Raw genomic sequence first — 20007 nt, 5'->3', positions numbered from 1 at the left:
GATTTTTGCAATTCATTCCAGTCATTGACAGCAGAGAACTGGAAGGCAAGGCGGCCAAAGGAGCTGTTGGCTTTAGGGGATGACCAGTGAGATATACCTGCTGGAGCGCGTGCTACGGGTGGGTGTTATTATCGTGACCAGTGAGCTGAGATAAGGTGGAGATTTACCTAGCAAAGACTTATAGATGACCTGGAGCCAGTGGGTCTGGCGACGAATATGTAGCGAGGGCCAGCCGATTAGAGCATACAGGTCGCAGTGGTGGGTGGTATATGAGGCTTTGGTGACAAAACAGATGGCACTGGGATAGACTGCATCCAGTTTGCTGAGTAGAGTGTTGGAAGCTATTTTGTAAATGACATCGCCGAAGTCGAGGATCGGTAAGATAGTCAGTTTTACGAGGGTATGTTTGGCGGGCATGTGTGTGCAGCGATATGTTGAAGAACATGCATTTTGTTTTACTTACATTTAAGAGCAGTTGGAGGCCATGGAAGGAGAGATGTATGGCATTGAAGCTCGTCTGGAGGTTAGTTAACACAGTGTCCAAAGAAGGGCCAGAAGTATACAGAATGATGTTGTTTGCGTAAAGGTGGATCAGAGAATCACCAGCAGCAAGAGTGACATCATTGATGTATACAGAGAAGAGAATTGGCCCGAGGATTAAACCCTGTGGAACTCCCATAGAGACTGCCAGAGGTCTGGACAACAGGGCCCTCCGATTTGAAACACTGAACTCTGTCTGAGAAGTAGTTGGTGAACCAGGCGAGGCAGTCATTTGAGTCGAAAGCCTTGGCCAGGTCGATGAATACAGCTGCACAGTATTTTCTCTTATCGAAGGCGGTTATGATATCGTTTAGGACCTTGAGTTTGGCTGAGGTGCACCGATGACCAGCTCGGAAACCAGATTGCATAGCGGATAAGGTACGGTGGGATTCAAATTGGTCGGTGATCTGTTTGTTAACTTGGCTTTCGAAGACCTTAGAAAGGCAGGGTAGGAGAGATATAGGTCTGTTGCAGTTTGGGTCTAGAGTGTCTCCCCTTTTGAAGAGGGGGATGACCGGGGGAGGGGGATGACCAGCTTTCCAATCTTTGGTGATCTCAGATGATACGAAAGAGAGGTTGAACAGGCTAGTAATAGGGGTTGCAACAATTTCGGAGAATAATTTTTAGAAAGAGAGGGTCCAGATTGTCTAGACCGGCTGACTTTGTAGGGATCCAGATTTTGCAGCGCTTTCAGAACATCTGGATTTGGGTGAAGGATAAATGGGGGAGGCTTGGGAAAGTTGCTGTGGGGGGTGCAGGGCTGTTGACCGGGGTAGGGGTAGCCAGGTGGAAAGCATGGCCAGCCATAGAAAAATGCTTATTGAAATTCTCAATTATCGTTGATTTATCAGGGGTGACTGTGTTTCCTAGCCTCAGTGCAGTGGGCAGCTGGGAGGAGGTGCTCTTACAGGACTTTACAGTGTCCCAGAACTTTTTGGAGTTTGTGCTACAGGATGCAAATTTCTCACAGGCTACAAGGGAAGACAGACACATTCAGGGTCGCAACTACGCGCGTCCTTATCCAATTCAGAGGTGCATATTGAAGATTTTTGGAAGAACTGTCCACATGTACTTTTCGTCAACCAACAAGATGAGTAAGCCTAACGAACAGCAAAAGCACAAGCCTATGTCAATCTACTATCCCCCATAGTACAAAAGTTTGCCTATTTTATTTTGTGCAAGAAATAAATATTCCAAACATAGTCTGGGACAGTTGTGGGATGCGATAGATGTCAGTGTCCTGTGTATAGGTGGCAGGGAAGTCAGGCGCAGGAGAAACAAACTTAGTGTAATGTAATAAGTATTTAATAACAAATAAACAAAACATACTCCAAACACTAAATGTAACAATAAATAAAGTGGGTACGAGGACCCGTCGCGGACCAATACAAAAACCAACACAACACTGAATAACAAACAATCTCTGACAAAGACATGAGGGGAAACAGAGGGTTAAATACACAACAGGTAATGAATGAGATTGAAACCAGGTGTGTAGGAAGACAAGACAAAACCAATGGAAAATGAAAAATGGATCAATGATGGCCAGAAGACCAGTGACGTGGACCGCCGAGCACCGCCCAAACAAGGAGAGGCTTCGACTTCGGTAGAAGTCGTGACAGTAGATCTCAAATGAATACAATCACTAGCATCAAAAAAACTTTTTTTATGCAATTTGGCTGACGCAACAGATCAGAATGTATAGCTTTACAATGTTGATAAACTATTAGGCTATTTCTTCACATTATAAGTGCAGCAATGCACACACAGCAGTAAGAGTGAATTAGTGGAAAACACCATTTACAAAAGTGACCGCAAATGCAATTATGCATGTAATGCTTTTATTATGAAGGTGCATTTTTATGGTGAAAACGATCTTCTCCAAACTTGAAACTCACTCGCTGCTTATGTATGCCAGTTAGGCTCTACACCCCTTGTAAAACTGATTAATGTGCTTCATTTTAAGAAGTTATTTGGCCACTTTAGTTGTCATACAAACATTATCAAAACATGTATACCTATGAGCTAGGCTACATGAGGTGTGCGACTATGATTCGGAAAAGTTGCAAAAAAAGGCATAGTTTCTTATGCTGGGCATCATTCACAAGTGATAATATAGAATTCACAAGCGATAGGCTAATATTGTCACCCATCAGACTATTCATGATTTAATCTTGTCTTTACATATACTAAAAAATATATGTGTGAAATTTGTTTTGATTTAGAATGGACCATTATCATGCATCTGTATCAAAACAGGGGCAGGGGAAAAAATACATGTCATCTCTGCACTTAAATAGCGAATGGAGGACGCTTCTCCTGTGGTTAATTTTCATGCCAGCCAGGTAGACTATACGGTAGACTATACTCCTGTTGTAAAGATAAGCAATGTGCTTAATATTAGGAAAGAAATAAATATATTAGGCCTAGCCTACAGAAAGCTGATGAGATCCTCCTCTTTTTAATAGAGGCCATCACTCTTTTTTTATCACGCAATTGCATAGCCTATAGAAAAGTTTATCAACATGAGCTCATGAAGTGTTTGATTAAATTTCGATTACATTTGCATTGATGTCAGAGTGATTAGAGGGACAATAGAATGTTGAGTACCAGGCAGTTCGTGAGTTTGATGCTGCTGATGCTAATGACCATCAGCAGCATCAGAGTTTGGAGAAGCCTAATTACCGTGACTAAATGGTCACTTAGAATTTGACTAACTTCAAGACTCGTGACCGCCGGTGTGGCGATAATATGGTCACTGCAATAGCCCTAAGTGAGACAGAGATATTGTGATATAGGAGTGAGAGAGGGGCAATTGTGATAATGGAGTGAGAGAGGGGGATTGTGATATACTGTAGGAGTGAGAGGGGGGTTGTGATATAGAAATGAGAGAGGGGTGATTGTGATATAGGAGGGAAAGAGGGGGGATTGTGATATAGGAGTGAGAGGGGGGATTGTGATATAGGAGTGAGAGGAGGATTGTGATATAGCAGTGAGAGAGGGGATTGTTATATAGGAGTGAGAGGGGGGATTGTGAGAGAATAATATATATAGATACTGGGAGAGAGAAAGTAAAAGGAATGAGAGATTGAAGGAGAGAGGGAGAGTGAAAGAGGAGAGAGACAAGGAGAGAGGGAGAGTGAAAGAGGAGAGATTGAAGGAGAGAGGGAGAGTGACAGAGGAGAGAGAGAAGGAGAGAGGAACAGTGAAAGAGGAGAGAGGGATAGTGAAATAGGAGAGAGAGATAGTGAAAGAGGGGAGAGAGTAGGAGAGAGGAACAGTAAAAGAGGAGAGAGGGATTGTGAAAGAGGAGAGAGAGAAGGAGAGAGGGATAGTGAAAGAGGAGAGAGAGAAGGAGAGAGGGAGAGTGAAGGAGGAGAGAGGGATAGTGAAAGAGGAGAGAGAGAAGGAGAGAGGAACAGTGAAAGAGGAGAGAGGGATAGTGAAAAAGGAGAGAGAGAAGAGGAGAGGAACAGTGAAAGATGAGAGAGGGATAGTGAAAGAGGAGAGAGAGAAGGAGAGAGTAATAGTGAAAGAGGGGAGAGAGGAACAGTGAAAGAGGAGAGAGAGATAGTGAAAGAGGAGAGAGGGATAGTGAAAGAGGAGAGAGAGAAGGAGAGAGGAACAGTGAAAGAGGAGAGAGGGATAGTGAAAGAGGAGAGAGAGAAGGAGAGAGGAACAGTGAAAGAGGAGAGAGGGATAGTGAAAGAGGAGAGAGAAGGAGAGAGGGATAGTGAAAGAGGAGAGAGAGTAGGAGAGAGGGAGAGTGAACGAGGAGAGAGGGGGGTGAAAGAGGAGAGGAGTAGTGAAAGATGATAGAGAGAAAGAGAGAGGGATAGTGAAAGAGGAGAGAGAAAAGGAGAGAGGGAGAGTGAAAGAGGAGAGAGACAATGAGAGAGGGAGAGGGAAAGAGGAGAGAGACAAGGAGAGAGGGATGGTGAAAGAGGAGAGGGAGGAGAGGGGAATAGTGAAAGAGGAGAGAGGGAGAGAAGGAGAGAGGGAGAGTGAAAGAGGAGAGGGTGAAAGAGCAGAGAGAAGGAGAGAGGGGGAGTGAAAGAGGAGAGAGAAGGAGAGAGGGAGAGTGAAAGAGGAGAGAGTGAAAGAGCAGAGAGAGAAGGAGAGAGGGAGAGTGAAAGAGTAGAGATGGAAGGGGAGAGGGAGAGTGAAAGAGGAGAGAGTGAAAGAGGAGAGAGAAGGAGAGAGGGAGAGTGAATGAGTAGAGAGAGAAGGAGAGAGGGATAGTAAAAGAGGAGAGGGAGAAGGAGAGTGGGATAATGAAAGAAGGAGAGAGATATAGTGAAAGAGGAGAGAGGGAGAGTGAAAGAGCACAGAGTGAAGGAGAGAGGGAGAGTGAAAGAGCAGAGAGAAAAGGAGAGAGGGAGAGTGAAAGAGCAGAGAGAGAAGGAGAGAGGAACAGTAAAAGAGGAGAGAGGGATAGTGAAAGAGGAGAGAGAGAAGAGGAGAGGAACAGTGAAAGAGGGGAGAGGGATAGTGAAAGAGGAGAGAGAGAAGGAGAGAGGGATAGTGAAAGAGGAGAGAGTAGGAGAGAGGGAGAGTGAAAGAGGAGAGAGGGATAGTGAAAGAGGAGAGGAGTAGTGAAAGATGATAGAGAAAGAGAGAGGGATAGTGAAAGAGGAGAGATAGGAGAGATTGAGAGTGAAAGAGGAGAGAGGGAGAGAGAAAGAGGAGAGAGGGATAGTGAAAGAGGAGAGGGAGGAGATAGGAATAGTGAAAGAGGAGAGAGAGGAGAGAGGGAGAGAAGGAGAGAGGGAGAGTGAAAGAGGAGAGGGCGAAAGAGCAGAGAGAAGGAAAGAGGGAGAGTGAAAGAGGAGAGAGAAGGAGAGAGGGAGAGTGAAAGACGAGAGCGTGAAAGAGCAGAGAGAGAAGGAGAGAGGGAGAGTGAAAGAGTAGAGATTGAAGGAGAGAGGGAGAGTGAAAGAGGAGAGAGAAGGAGAGAGGGAGAGTGAATGAGTAGAGAGAGAAGGAGAGAGGGAGAGTGAAAGAGCAGAGAGAGAAGGAGAGAGGGAGAGCAGAGCAGAGAAAGTGGATAGAATGTGGTGCTCCTGAATTAGAATTGACTGGTTGATTAAACAGACTTGAACAGCAAGGCTGCTCACCCAGGTCTGGGAATAGAAAGATAAAGGCTCGGCCTCTCTCTCTCTCTCTCTCTCTCTCTCTCTCTCTCTCTCTCTCTCTCTCGCTCTCCCCTCTCTCTCTCTCTCTCTCTCTCTCTCTCTCTCTCTCTCTCTCTCTCTCTCTCTCTCTCTCTCTCTCTCTCCCTCTCCCCCCTCCCCCCTCTCTCTCTCTCTAATTGGCCACACCTGATGAGTGCTTGTTTCCTTTGAAATTGGATCTGTTTGAATAGACTAAGAAGAACAGCTTTGTATGTATAAAAGAACATGGCATGCTAGCTCCATCCTGGTGGCACAGGTCCATGGAAAGAGAATAGAAGATTATACGTTCAAGTCTCACTGTTGCCGTTTCACAATAAAACATGCATGTGTTTGCATGATTAACGCCTAAGGAAATGAATTTCCATTTGTCCTATCTGTGCTTGGAGTGAAAACAAGTTAACCCAAAATAAGCTAGCAGTGTAATTAAAAGTCAAATTGAAATATTCAGTGAATGTTTTAAGGAAGTTATTCAAAAACCAACAAATAACCTATAATTTCTGTTTTCAGAGCGTTAATAAAACCTACAATGAAAACTTTCTCATAACCTTGCAACCTAAAAATTTACATTTTCAATTCCATCTCACTTCCGTTTTACCAGGCCAGAAATGTATGGCTTTAGTTCCCAGAACCAATGGGAAACCTTAAGTTCCCACAACTTCCAAGGAGCCAAATCTGTTAGCTGGGATGGTATTCAAAGGAAAGTTTGGAATTGAGAAATGCACCTCAGTTTCCTTCCCACCACACGCTGTTGCTGTCTCTTAGTTTGTATCTGAGTATTTTATGGTGTTGTGTCTTTACTATCATTAAAGAAGACTGAAGACTTTTAGTTTTTATCAAAGATTCTTGGTAATTACTATTACGTGATTAATCATGTAACTGTAATTAACTAGGAAGTCGGGGCACCAAGGAAAATATTCCGAATACAAAGTTATAATTTCCTAATATAACTTTTCAGATATTTTATATCTGATCAATTAGTCTTCGAATTAATGAATTATTTACTTTACCTAACGTTAGTCTCATTCCAAACATCGTAAATTGTTGGTTATCTGCACGAACACAGTCTTCACTATGAGTCATCCATACATCAATTGCCTTAAATCCTTTAATTATTACTAGCTAAGTAATTAATAGAAATGCATAAACAAACAAAGTAAAAATGGTAACAAGAAATGACAGGGGAACGTGCCCTAGTGGGCTGAACCGGAATGGCGGCTTGTTGTACAAAAGGGAAGTGGGGGTCGACTGAGAAGACAACGCACAGTTGATAATTATAACAATAGAAATGCTAATCCTTTGCATGAACGTTCACTCATTCGGGAACGATTGCAATCAATATATATACAGTATTTACAACAGCGGGACCACTACTCAGTGTGTCGTCTTGATTGCTGTTGAAAAGTTAGTTTCTGTTGGTGAGTTTCCATCCTCTCTCTCTCTCTCTCTCTCTCTCTCTCACTCTCTCTCTCTGTCGTGGTTAGAGGGGATAGTTCAAAGTGACATTCCTTCATGTTGTTGTAGAATGGATGTATCGGCGGTTGTCGTTCTTCACGTTCAATGATACCGAATGCCTAGCTGCAGACTAGTAATTAATATCAAAGACTTGTTCTTATTCTGTCAGTATCGATAGTCTAAGAGTTTTACCACGTGGTATGGTTAAAAGATTCAGCAATGGTCTGCAACCTTTGTCCTCTAGTAATGGAGAAAAACATGGTCTAGTGAGAATTTCTCAAAGTTGGGGTTTTATTCAGGCGTTGCAGAAAAGGGCCTGTCCCAGGATGCCCGACTATAACTGGGCTCATGGGCGGTCCTCTGATTTAGTTAAACTCAAAAGGGAATTGGAGTTTCCTTCATTAAACAGTCCAAAATCACATTACACAATTTTACAAACAGTATCATCCTCACTCATTCATCTTATACAACAATTAGATGTAAACCTCATATCTGAGGCTATTATATAAACAGCGTTATGGTAATGTGGCCGTACCGTCTCCCATGAGCTTCACCAAAATGTAACAAATGGACCAGTTCGTAGCTGGATTCTTCACCAATCTTTTATACCTTCTCGGGAACATAAATGTTGTTCGGACCTCAAGTTCTGTGAGGTGGAAGGAATTCCTTTGTTCTCTAAGAAACTTCACTCTGTCTCTATACTGTGTGGCCATGAGGCAGGGTCTTCCCTAGGAATTTACGACCTCTCTGACCACAGCAGCCTGGTTGTAGGAGCAGAGAGAGGGGGATGGTGCTCGCTGTACCCAAAGAGGGCAACGTCATAACAATGGGTTGTGTTTGCTCTAAACAGACCTCAACAGCTCTGTTAACCATTGTCACCCCTTCTCTCCCCCTCTCATCTCTCTCACTTCCTCTCATCTCTCTCTCCTCCTCGCCCCTCTCATATCTCCCCCTCTCATATCTCTCACCTTTCATCTCTCTCTCCTCCTGTCACCCCACATCCCCCTCTCTCCCCCGTCACCCTCCCCTCACCGTCCTCTCACCCACTGGTCCCTCTCTCATCTCTCTCCTCCTCCCACTTCTCATCCTCCTCTCATCTCTCATTTCCCTCACGGGAAGAAAATAATTTTCCGCGGGGATTGAAGTCAGATGGGTTTCTTCCTGCTCGGAAGCAGAGTGAGAGAGCCAAGGCCACCTTTTTATTTTTTAAATAAGATGTAAAACTCAACACCACAAACTGACAAATATCAGGAAAATGATTGCCATGCCGTCTCTCTCAATTTCAGAAAGTGAGCGAGAGAAATAGACAAAGAGAAAGAGAGTGGGGGATGGAGAAAGAGATAAGAGAGAGAGAGAGAACATTCCTTGACAGCTATATGTGGCCTGTGATATCTGTATTTAAATGCACAGTAGAGAGTCATAGACATGACAAACTACTTAATAACCAACAGAAAAACATGCATATATCTCCCGTTCAAGTATTCCCTTAAACCTCTTCAAAAACATGCCTCCTTTAATATCATATTTATGTCTGCATAACGGTGGTGTGTTTCGGGACTAAACCAGGATTCAACCACCTAGCATGTAGCATGTGTTGTGGGTCAGGGAGTGCTCGTGTTGACATCACACGGCAGACGTAGCTCAAACACAACCCATTAGTGAGATAATTGAGGCCTGGCCACTAGCTTGTCTTGTTATCAGAGGTACTCTAATGAGTTATCTAAGGGGTTCAGCTGTACAGAGGCCTTTTGGCTTTGAAGTTGTTTTTAGGTTGTTAGGTTGTTATTCCTGGGAGTGAGGATGAGCTCCTCCGCACCATCCTTCTTTGATCAGGTTGTAGTCACAACAGTTTGCTGTTGTTTTGTTGTTGGTGGGTTTCTTTTTCAATTCTGTTACTCTCCTCTCTCCTCTCCTCTCCTCTCCTCTCCTCTCCTCTCCTCTCCTCTCCTCTCCTCTCCTCTCCTCTCCTCTCTCCTCTCCTCTCTCCTCTCCTCTCCTCTCCTCTCCTCTTCTCTCCTCTCTCCTCTCCTCTCCTCTCCTCTCCTCTCCTCTCCTCTCCTCTCCTCTCCTCTCCTCTCCTCTCCTCTCCTCTCCTCTCCTCTCCTCTCCTCTCCTCTCCTCTCCTCTCCTCTCCTCTCCTCTCCCCTCTCCTCTCCTCTCCTCTCCTCTCCTCTCCTCTCTTCTCCTCTCCGGAGAATAGCTGAGTAAGCCCCCCCACCCCACACCCACAGTCCTCCCTATTTCCCCGTTTCATAGCTCTCTCTCTCTTTCTTCCTCTCCTCTTTTCTTTATTCCTCTCTCTCTGTCCCCGGTGGGTGGATTTGTGTCGTAAGCGTAGCGTGAAATGACAAAACGCTCGGAACGCTCAGAGCCAATGTGTGTCTTTGATCTTCGTCACCTTGGACGCCAGCCACCTGTGTCTCGCAGCTATGGCGACAATGTTGCCGTGGAGATGGATGTGAGCGCAGACAGGGCTATACGACTTGCTTGCCCGGAGTTCTGATGAGGCAGGCCCAGAAGGGTCACACTACAGAAACTCTACCTACGTTAAAATCTCCAACTCTTTCCCTATGATTCTTACTCCTCTAAATGCAATATGGGATTTCTGAATGTTGGAATGGATTACAACTATCATATGGTTTAGATCCTGGAGCGCTTGGGGGTCTTATAACTGTTATAAGCCACATGCAAGCGCTCACACACACACACACACACACACACACACACACACACACACACACACACACACACACTTTCTCTTCTCTTTTTTCACCTCCTCACTCCTTCTCTCCTCGCTCCTCTGTTTTATGGTCACTGGCATTGACAGAAATGCTCATGGTGAGGACAGCCATTTGTCGAAGCACTGCGTTGTTAGGTTGTGAGGGTGAGTTTACACTCAGGGGTTTTCGTGTCATTATTTTGCTGTATCTCTGTGTCTGAATGATTGAAAGGTATCTCCTAGTATTGAGTAGACTCTGTTCCTTTCAATCCATATTCTCTGTTGTCTGATTACGGGAGTACATTCTGATCTTACTGGTCTTGTTAGAATGTGTATTTGTACCGCTGTTAATGGTAGGTCGTAATTGCCCACACACTGGTTGAATCAACGTTGTTTCCACATCATTCCAATGAAATGGCGTTGAACCAATGTGGAATAGACGTTGAATTGACGTGGGTGTCGCCCTGTTATTTAGTGATTAATTTTGTCCCTTCTCTCTCCCGGTAGCTCTGGACGCCACTAAACATCCATGTGTGAAGGTGCGCTGCCCTCCTCACAGGGTGTGTGTCAGCCACGACTACCAGACAGCCATCTGCACCAACACCAACCACAAGCAGCCTACACACAGGTAAGAGAAAAACAAGAGTTACAACTTGATTGTCTTTCTTTCGTTAGCGTCGTGTGCATAGAGAGGAGTGCATAGAATGACATGTAGGATCTCTGTGGGGAAAGGAGGAGGAGGAGGAGGGAGAGAAGGAGGAGGGGGGGAGGAAGGAGAGAAGTGGGAGGAGGAGGGAGAGCAGGAGGAGGAGGAGGAGAAGGAGGGAGAGGAGGAGGAGGAGGAGGAGAGAGAGAGCAGGAGGAAGAGAAGAGAGAGCAGCAGGAGGAGGAGGAGGGAGAGGAGGGGGAGGAGAGGGGAGGCGTGGGCCGCCCTCGATGCTCTCCTCTTCAGTTTAATACAAACAAATATCAATTATGCAATGGCCGTTAAGTGGGAATAAGTGCTTGTTGCTCATAATTACTGACGCCCTGTGGATATACAAACACAAACAGAGCCGTGGCTGAGCCAATGCAGTGAGACATCACTGGAGGGCTCCCAACACATCTACTGTGGCTACTGTTCTGCTGATCCAGTTACCAACACAGAATATATCAGGAACAGAACCCGCCACACACTGTCTGGTACCACTTGATCGAGGGCTTTATCATGGCGCCTGCAGGGGGATATTTGGGAACTCATTTAAGTCATAAGGTGAAATGATGGGATGGACACTGGTTCATGTACAGTATGTCTACCAGGTGGGACTTCCTTTGGTGGGACTCCCTTTACCAAATCTTCATTTCCACTGTGTGTGTGTGTACGTGTGTGTACGTGTGTGTGTGTGTGTGTGTGTGTGTGTGTGTGTGTGTGTGTGTGTGTGTGTGTGTGTGTGTGTGTGTGTGTGTGTGTGTGTGTGTGTGTGTGTGTGTTTTGAGAATGACACAAATATGAATTTTCACAAAGTCTGCTGCCTCAGTTTGTATGATGGCAATTTGCATATACTCCAGAATGTTATGAAGAGTGATCAGATGAATTGCAATTAATTGCAATGTCCCTCTTTGCCATGCAAATGAACTGAATCCCCCCAAAACATTAACAATGCATTTAAGCCCTGGCACAAAAGGACCAGCTGACATTATGTCAGTGATTCTCTCATTAACACAGGTGTGAGTGTTGACGAGGACAAGGCTGGAGATCACTCTGTCATGCTGATTGAGTTCGAATAACAGACTGGAAGCTTCAAAAGGAGGGTGGTGCTTGGAATCATTGTTCTTCCTCTGTTAATCATGGTTACTTGCAAGGAAACACATGCCGTCATCATTGCTTTGCACAAAAAGGGCTTCACAGGCAAGGGTATTGCTGCCAGTAAGACTGCACCTAAATCAACCATTTATCGCATCATCAAGAACTTCAAGGAGAGCAGTTCAATTGTTGTGAAGAAGGCTTCAGGGCGCCCAAGAAAGTCCAGCAAGCGCCAGGACCGTCTCCTAAAATTCATTCAGCTGCGGGATCGGGGCACCACCAGTACAGAGCTTGCTCAGGAAGTGCAGCAGGCAGGTGTGAGTGCATCTGCACGCACAGTGAGGTGAAGACTTTTGGAGGATGGCCTGGTGTCAAGAAGGGCAGCAAAGAAGCCACTCTCTCCAGGAAAAACATCAGGGACAGACTGATATTCTGCAAAAGGTACAGGGATTGGATTGCTGAGGACTGGGGTAAAGTCATTTTCTCTGATGAATCCCCTTTCCGATTGTTTGGGGCATCCGGAAAAAAGCTTGTCTGGAGATGACAAGGTGAGAGCTACCATTAGTAATGTGTCATGGCAACAATAGTAAAGCATCCTGTGACCATTCATCTGTGGGGTTGTTTCTCAGCCAAGGGAGTGGGCTCACTCACAATTTTGCCTACGAATACAGCCATGAATAAAGAATGGTACCAACACATCCTCTGAGAGCAACTTCTCCCAACCATCCAGGAACAGTTTGGTGACGAACAATGCCTTTTCCAGCATGATGGAGCACCTTGCCATAAGGCAAAAGTGATAACTAAGTGGCTCGGGCAACAAAACACGGATATTTTGGGTCCATGGCCAGGAAAGTCCACAGACCTTAATCCCATTGAGAACTTGTGGTCAATCCTCAAGAGGCAGGTGGACAAACAAAACCCCACAAATTCTGACAAACTCCAAGCATTGATTATGCAATAATAGGCTGCCATCAGGCAGGATGTGGCCCAGAAGTTAATTGACAGCATGCCAGGGCGGATTGCAGAGGTCTTGAAAAAGAAGGGTCAACACTGCAAATATTGACTCTTTGCATCAACTTCATGTAAGTGTCAATAAAAGCCTTTGACACTTATGAAATGCTTGTAATTATACTTCAGTATTCCATAATAAAATCTGACAAAAATATCTAAAGACACTGAGGCAGCAGACTTTGTGAAAATTAATATTTGTGTCATTCTCAAAACTTTTGGCCACGACTGTATGTGTGTGTGTGTGTGTGTGTGTGTGTGTGTGTGTGTGTGTGTGTGTGTGTGTGTGTGTGTGTGTGAAATGTGTCAAGTGAAACGACATTAGGGGCTAATGTGACCGCTCACAGGAGAGAGGGAGAGGTGATGTCTGGGTCTGACAGCACACAGCTGAACCTGAGGAGGGGAGATGCACCTGGAGCACTTAAGAGGAAGGCTAATGAAGACAGACAGATGGACAGAGAGATACAAAGATAGAGGGAGTGGAAGAAGGAGAGTGGGATGCTGTGTGTTATTCCGTTCTGTCTGTCTCTGTCTCTGTCTCTCTCGCTCTGTCTCTCCCTCCAACCCTGTGCTCTGTCAGTCCGAATGATATCTGACGGGTTCACAGCAGGGTATCCAGGTGTGGTCTGTTAGCCTAATGCACCACACTCACAGACACACTCCATCCCATCACAGCCCGACACTTAACACACTAGAGACCACAAGCATGACCATACACATGGGTGATAGACACACAGCTATCTGACAGTGATCCCTCCCTCCTTCGCCATGCGTAAGGTGTTATCCACCCAGGCATAGATACCCTGACTAGAGGAAGCACACACTTGAACACACACGCCCGCACACACACACACACACACACACACACACACACACACACACACACACACACACACACACACACACACACACACACACACACACACACACACACACACACACACACACACGATACCACACACTCACACACACATACATTTCCGCTCTCCTGGGCTTTCAGGAGCAGCTGCGAGGAGGAGAGGAGGGAGGAGGAGCAGTGGGGGACATCTTAAGGAGATGCTAATCAGTCTCATCAACGTTTCATATTCAACCGTATTATCAGACATAATTGCTTTTTTATTCACTAGTGAGTGTTGGCAGCAAGTGGCATGTCTAATCTGTTATTATAGTGTTTGTTTCACAACAGATGGATAATTATAGACATCAAGGTGGTGTCTGCCTGCCGCACTGCGCTGCCGCTAACCTGAATGGGAATGTACCCGTCTGACAGCCAGAGATGTGTGACAGAATCTGTGGAAGACCCAGCTCTGTTCATTCTCAGTCAGTGTATGTACATTCCCCATACAGCCCAGTGGTCAGATTGATTTCTGCGAAGGCTTGTATTCTATATCTCACACCTCAGTGTTATTGTAGACAAAAAGGTGATGCTTCGTCAGACAGAGCAGACCACTTAACGAGAAGATTGCTGGGGGATTTGATCCGATGTAATTACCCTCATAGAAAAGGCCCTGGCAGACCAGGCCTCCATGACTCTGGTCTACACTGACAAGCAGCATCTATCCACCTGGAGTGAGGCTGAGTCATGGATGTGCCGCACCTCGGTGTGAGACTTTAAATAGTAACGGTCGCCTTCGGGCGCCATCTTAGCACCAAGACAATTCGATTGGAGTGATCAGCCATGTTCTTGTTAAATATTGTTATGGACCATTTGGAACCTGGAGGTGAGTTGGTTCTGTATCTACAGAATGGCTGAAGAAGAGAGTGGAGTGTAAAGCAAGTGTCATACAAAGCAATGGAAGTTGCCCAGCTTTGATTGGGCTCAATATAATTCCTTGCAATTCCAACTCAAATCAAATTAAATGTTGTTTGTCACATGTGCCGTATACATCAGGTGTTAGAACTTACAGTGAAATGCTTACTTACAAGCCCTTAACCAACAATGCAGTTTTAAGAAAATAACAAAAGAAGTTACAAAAGTTACAAAAACGTAAGAGTTAAGAAAAACAAATAATTAAAGAGCAGCAGTAAATAACAATAGCGGGGCTTTATACAGGGGGTGCCGGTACAGAGTCAGTGTGTCAATGTGGAGGCTATATACAGGGGGTACCGGTACAGAGTCAATGTGTCAATGTGCGGGGCACCGGTGTCGAGGTATTTGAGATAATTATGTAAATGCAGGTAGGGTTGTCAAAGTGGCTATGCATAGATAATAACAGAGAGTATCAGCAGCATGGGGTAAGGGGGGTGCAAATAGTCTGGGCAGCCATTTGATTAGCTGTTCAGGAGTCTTATGGCTTGGGGGTAGAAACGGTTTAGAAGCCTCTTGGACCTAGACTTGGCGCTCCGGTACCGCTTGCCGTGTGGTAGAAGAGAGAACCGTCTATGACTAGGGTGGCTGGAGTCTTTGATTAATTTTAGGGCCTTCCTCTGACACCGCCTGGTATAAAGGTCCTGGATGGCACGAAGCTTGGCCCCAGTGATGTACTGGGCCGTACGCTCTACCCTCTGTAGTGCCTTGTGGTCGGAGGCCAAGCAGTTGCCATACCAGGCAGTGACGCAACCCGTCAGGATGCTCTCGATGGTGCAGCTGTAAAACCTTTTGAGGATCTGAGGACCCATGTCAAATATTTTCAGTCGCATGAGGGGGAATAGGTTTTGTTGTGCCCTCTTCACGACTGTCTTGGTGTGCTTGGATCATGTTAGTTTGTTGTTGATGTGGACACCAAGTACTTGAAGCTCTCAATCTGCTCCACTACAGCCCCGTCAATGGGAATGGGGGCATGCTCAGTCCTCTTTTTCCTGTAGTCCACAATAATCTTCTTTATCTTGATCACGTTGAGGGAGAGGTTGTTGTCCTGGCATCACACGGCCAGGTCACTGACCTCCTCCCTATAGGCTGTCTCGTTGTTGTCGGTGATCAGGCCTACCACCGTTGTGTCATCAGCAAACTTAATGATGGTGTTGGAGTCGTGCATGGCTGTGCAGTCATGAGCGAACATGGAGTACAGGAGGGGACTGAGCACTCACTCCCGAGTGGCCCCCGTGTGGAGGATCAGCGTGGCGGATGTGTGGTTACCCACCCTTACCACCCGGGGGCGGCCCGTCAGGAAGTCCAGGATCCAGTTGCAGAGGGAGGTGTTTAGTCCCAGGGTCCTTAGCTTAGTGATGAGCTTTGAGCGTACTATGGTGTTGAACGCTGAGCTGTAGTCAATGAATAGCATTCTCACATAAGTGTTCCTTTTGTCCAGGTGGGAAAGGGCAGTGTGGAGTGCAATAGAGATTGCGTCATCTGTGGATCTGTTGGTGCGGTATGCAAATTGGAGTGGGTCTAGGGTTTCTGGGATAATGGTGTTGATGTGAGCCATGACCAGCCTTTCAAAGCATTTCATGGCTACAGATGTGAGTGTTACGGGTCGGTAGTCATTTAGGCAGGTTACCTTAGTATTTTTGGGCACAGGGACTATTTGACTGCTACACTGTGCAATTTGAATGCAATTTGTATGCAATTAAAATTTTACAGTTTGATTAACTCAACAATCATATCTGGTAGCTTATTTTTGAGTAAGTATAGAGCTATATCCATGTGTGTCACTCACTGTCTGTCTCTCGCTCTGTTTATCTCTCTCTCTCTCTCTCTCTCTCTCTCTCTCTCTCTCTCTCTCTCTCTCTCTCTCTCTCTCTCTCTCTCACAGTGTGAAACCGAGGAAAGGAAGCTTGGCCTACAAGCACTGGGCAGGAGCAGGGGCCCATGGGAAGTGTAGGCCATGCCCTGTCATCCACCCCAGCCCTGTGTGTGGATCTGATGGACACACCTACTCCTCTAAGGTGAGAGACATACCCCCCCCCACCCCATCTTGCTCTCTCCCTCGTTCTCTCTTTCTTGTATCCCTCTTGTTTGGCTGTTCGTAGTTTTACGGTCATTTATAGTCATTCATCTACTAATGTCCTGTGGGAAGATTCTGAGTGTGGACCGAGAGAATCTGCCAGGACTGAATGGGATGTGTAAGCTCTGAGCTCCATTAGTTCCGGTTTTCAGCTTTTCGTCACTGGATATTTGGAAGTATCAGGATTGGGCGAAGGCGGTGCTTAACTGCAGCACCTCAAGTGATTCGCTCATTCTCCCACAGCGATCGGAAGGGGAGGTATGTTTATACTTTGTAGAATGTAACAGTCTGACAATGACAATCTTTGCAGCATCTTTAAAGTTATAACATGAATGACAGCAAGGTCAATTGTTAGCTCAGCCAGAATTACCCAAGCATGGGAGAAAACTATTCACCCTTCACCACCCTCCATCTCCTCAGCCAGCCTCCCTACCCCCCTTCTCTACTTGTCACACGCCCGCATGCATGCACACACACATACACAAAGAGACCGCTTTGGAATGGCGATGTTCCGTAAATGAGCATGGCAGCCATGATGGATGATGCAGAGGATGAACTGTGTCCACCGGCTATATTTGATTCCACAGACCTTCGTCTGGAGAAAAACGCCCTCTCCCTCTTCTCCTCTCTTCTCCACTATTATCCTCTCTTCTCCTCCTCCTCTCTTCTCCACTATTATCCTCTCTTCTCCTCCTCCTCTCTTCTCCACTATTATCCTCTCTTCTCCTCCTCCTCTCTTCTCCACTATTATCCTCTCTTCTCCTCCTCCTCTCTTCTCCACTATTATCCTCTCTTCTCCTCCTCCTCTCTTCTCCACTATTATCCTCTCTTCTCCTCCTCCTCTCTTCTCCACTATTATCCTCTCTTCTCCTCTCTTCTCCACTATTATCCTCTCTTGTCCTCTCTTCTCCACTATTATCCTCTCTTCTCCTCTCTTCTCCACTATTATCCTCTCTTCTCCTCTCTTCTCCACTATTATCCTCTCTTCTCCTCTCTTCTCCTCTCTTCTCTTCTCCCCTCTTCTCCTTTCTTCTCCTCTCTTCTCCACAATTATCCTCTCTTCTCCTCTCTTCTCCTCTCTTCTCTTCTCCCCTCTTCTCCTTTATTCTTCTCTCTTCTCCACTATTATCCTCTCTTCTCCTCTCTTCTCTCTCCTCCACTATTATCCTCTCCTCCTCTCTTCTCCTCTCTTCTCCTTTCTTCTCCTCTCTTTTCTTTTCCTCTCCCCTCTTCTCCTTTCTTCTCCTCTCTTCTCCTCTCTTCTCTCTTCTCCACTATTATCCTCTCTTCTCCCCTCTTCTCCTTTCTTCTCCTCTCTTTTCCTCTCTTCTCCTCTATTCTCCTCTCTTCTCCTCCCTATCCCGTCCACTCCTTAACTTTCTTTCACCCTCTCAATGATCCATCCCTCGCTCCCCTACCATTCCACCTCACCCCCTCTGTCACACTTTAATAGCTAAACACTCTGCTGTAACCACAAACACACACACACACACACACATACAGGCTTGCAAATTCCCACCCACCGACACACAATCTAATCTGGCCTTTGTTTCCACGAATAAGGAATGACTTGAGCCTCGGCCATATAGCTTCACAGAGATCAATCTGTGCTCTTCTCATGGGGATTCTGTTGTTAACACACACACAAACACACACACACAAACACACACACACACACACACACACCTTCTATCCCTCCCCCACTCCCCTTTGCCTGGTCCACTCCAGAAGTAGAGAGGGGGATTGGGCTGTCACTCTCCATCAGAGAGAGAAGGAGGAGAGAAGCAAATTGGTGGCAGGGGTGTCCCGCTCTCCTCTCTTCTCTCCTTCCCCTGCTCCCTCTGGCTCCCTCTGACTGGTCTGGATAAATGTGTGGCCTCAGCTGGTAGAGTGATGTCGTCCTTACTGATACCAATATAGTGGTTACGCCTGGGCTAAGAATCCAGTCCTTATAGTGTGGTGCTCTTATAGACTGTGTGGAACGATGTTGGATTCTCACATGCATACGTGTATACGCACACACACACACATAACACACACACACACACACACACTCCAGATCCTATTATCAGAATGATGCTTTTATCTCTAGAGACACTGTAGCCTGCAGAGTAAAGCCCATTACATTGCTCCTCTCTTCTGGCTCATTCCACTTCTCTCCAAACTCTCTTTCTAAACTCTCCCCTCTCTCTCTCTCTCTCTCTCTCTCTGCTCACCTGCCTCTCTCTCTCTCTGTCTCTCTCGCTCTCTCTCTCTCTGTGTCTCTCTCTCTCTTTCTGCTCATCCCCCTCTTTCTCTCAAAACTCTCAGAATGAGTAGTGTTTCAGTCTGAACCGCTCAGCCCCCTCAACTCACTGTGGAACAATAATGGACTCACTCTCTTTTTCTCTTCCTCTGTTTCTCCCTATCATTATAGTCTTCCTCTGTTTTTCCCTATCATTATAGTCTTCCTCTGTTTCTCCCTATCATTATAGTCTTCCTCTGTTTCTCCCTATCATTATAGTCTTCCTCTGTTTCTCCCTATCATTATAGTCTTCCTCTGTTTCTCCCTATCATTATAGTCTTCCTCTGTTTTTCCCTATCATTATAGTCTTCCTCTGTTTCTCCCTATCATTATAGTCTTCCTCTGTTTCTCCCTATCATTATAGTCTTCCTCTGTTTCTCCCTATCATTATAGCCTTCCTCTGTTTCTCCCTATCATTATAGCCTTCCTCTGTTTCTCCCTATCATTATAGTCTTCCTCTGTTTCTCCCTATCATTATAGTGTTTCTCCCTATCATTATAGTTTCCCCCTGTCTTCCTGTCTCTCCTTCCTTCCTTCCTTCCTTCCTTCCTTCCTTCCTTCCTTCCTTCCTTCCTTCCTTCCTTCCTTCCTTCCTTCCTTCCTTCCTTCCTTCCTTCCTTCCTTCCTTCCTTCCTTCTGTTCTCTGTACTTGCCCCTCTACTTTTGCCTCTAGTTTCTTTCCTATATTTGTACATAATTAAAAACATATCTAAGCCATCCACAGACAGAGATTATTGGTGCTGACACCACCAGTGTTTCACTAGCCTGGAAATAGCAGTCAATTGAATTGTCTGGGGAATATTTCATCAGTTTCCTTTCCTCCCTCTCGACAGGTAATTCAATATGTATAGAAGGGGAGAGCGGCGTACCTTTGTCAACAAATTGGATTAAGCGACATTAGTGCTGCTATCTAAGAACTGTCAGGGAGAAAGTGATGGATTTAAATTGGAATGTGTGAAATTGAAAGTGTCAGCAAGAGAGTGGAGAGAGTCAGTGTGTGTGGTTGTGTGTGTGTTGCATTTGTACATGTGTGTTATGATGGAGGATAAATGCAATAAATGAATATTGTACGTGTGAAAGAAAAGCACATTTTTTTTGTCCGTTAAAACAACATCAAATTGATCAGAGATACAGTGTAGACATTGTTAATGTTGTAAATGACT

At 45.6% G+C, this 20007-nt stretch overlaps 1 protein-coding gene across 1 annotated transcript in view; it reads left to right on the top strand.

The window, feature by feature from the left end:
- The window catches only part of LOC110504900 (SPARC (osteonectin), cwcv and kazal like domains proteoglycan 1), a 449363-nt gene that overhangs the window by 328031 nt on the left and 101325 nt on the right, over positions 1–20007 (top strand). Inside the window, exons 5-6 of the mRNA XM_090219561.1 lie at positions 10393–10513; positions 16369–16501. Coding sequence (XP_090075687.1) covers positions 10393–10513; positions 16369–16501 — 254 coding nt within the window. The remainder of the gene's footprint in view (positions 1–10392; positions 10514–16368; positions 16502–20007) is intronic.

This window comes from Oncorhynchus mykiss, chromosome 25 (assembly GCF_057628025.1).
Source record: "Oncorhynchus mykiss isolate SJ-2025 chromosome 25, ASM5762802v1, whole genome shotgun sequence".
NCBI classification, from domain to species: domain Eukaryota; kingdom Metazoa; phylum Chordata; class Actinopteri; order Salmoniformes; family Salmonidae; genus Oncorhynchus; species Oncorhynchus mykiss.
This window is presented reverse-complemented; position numbering and strand designations above follow the sequence as displayed.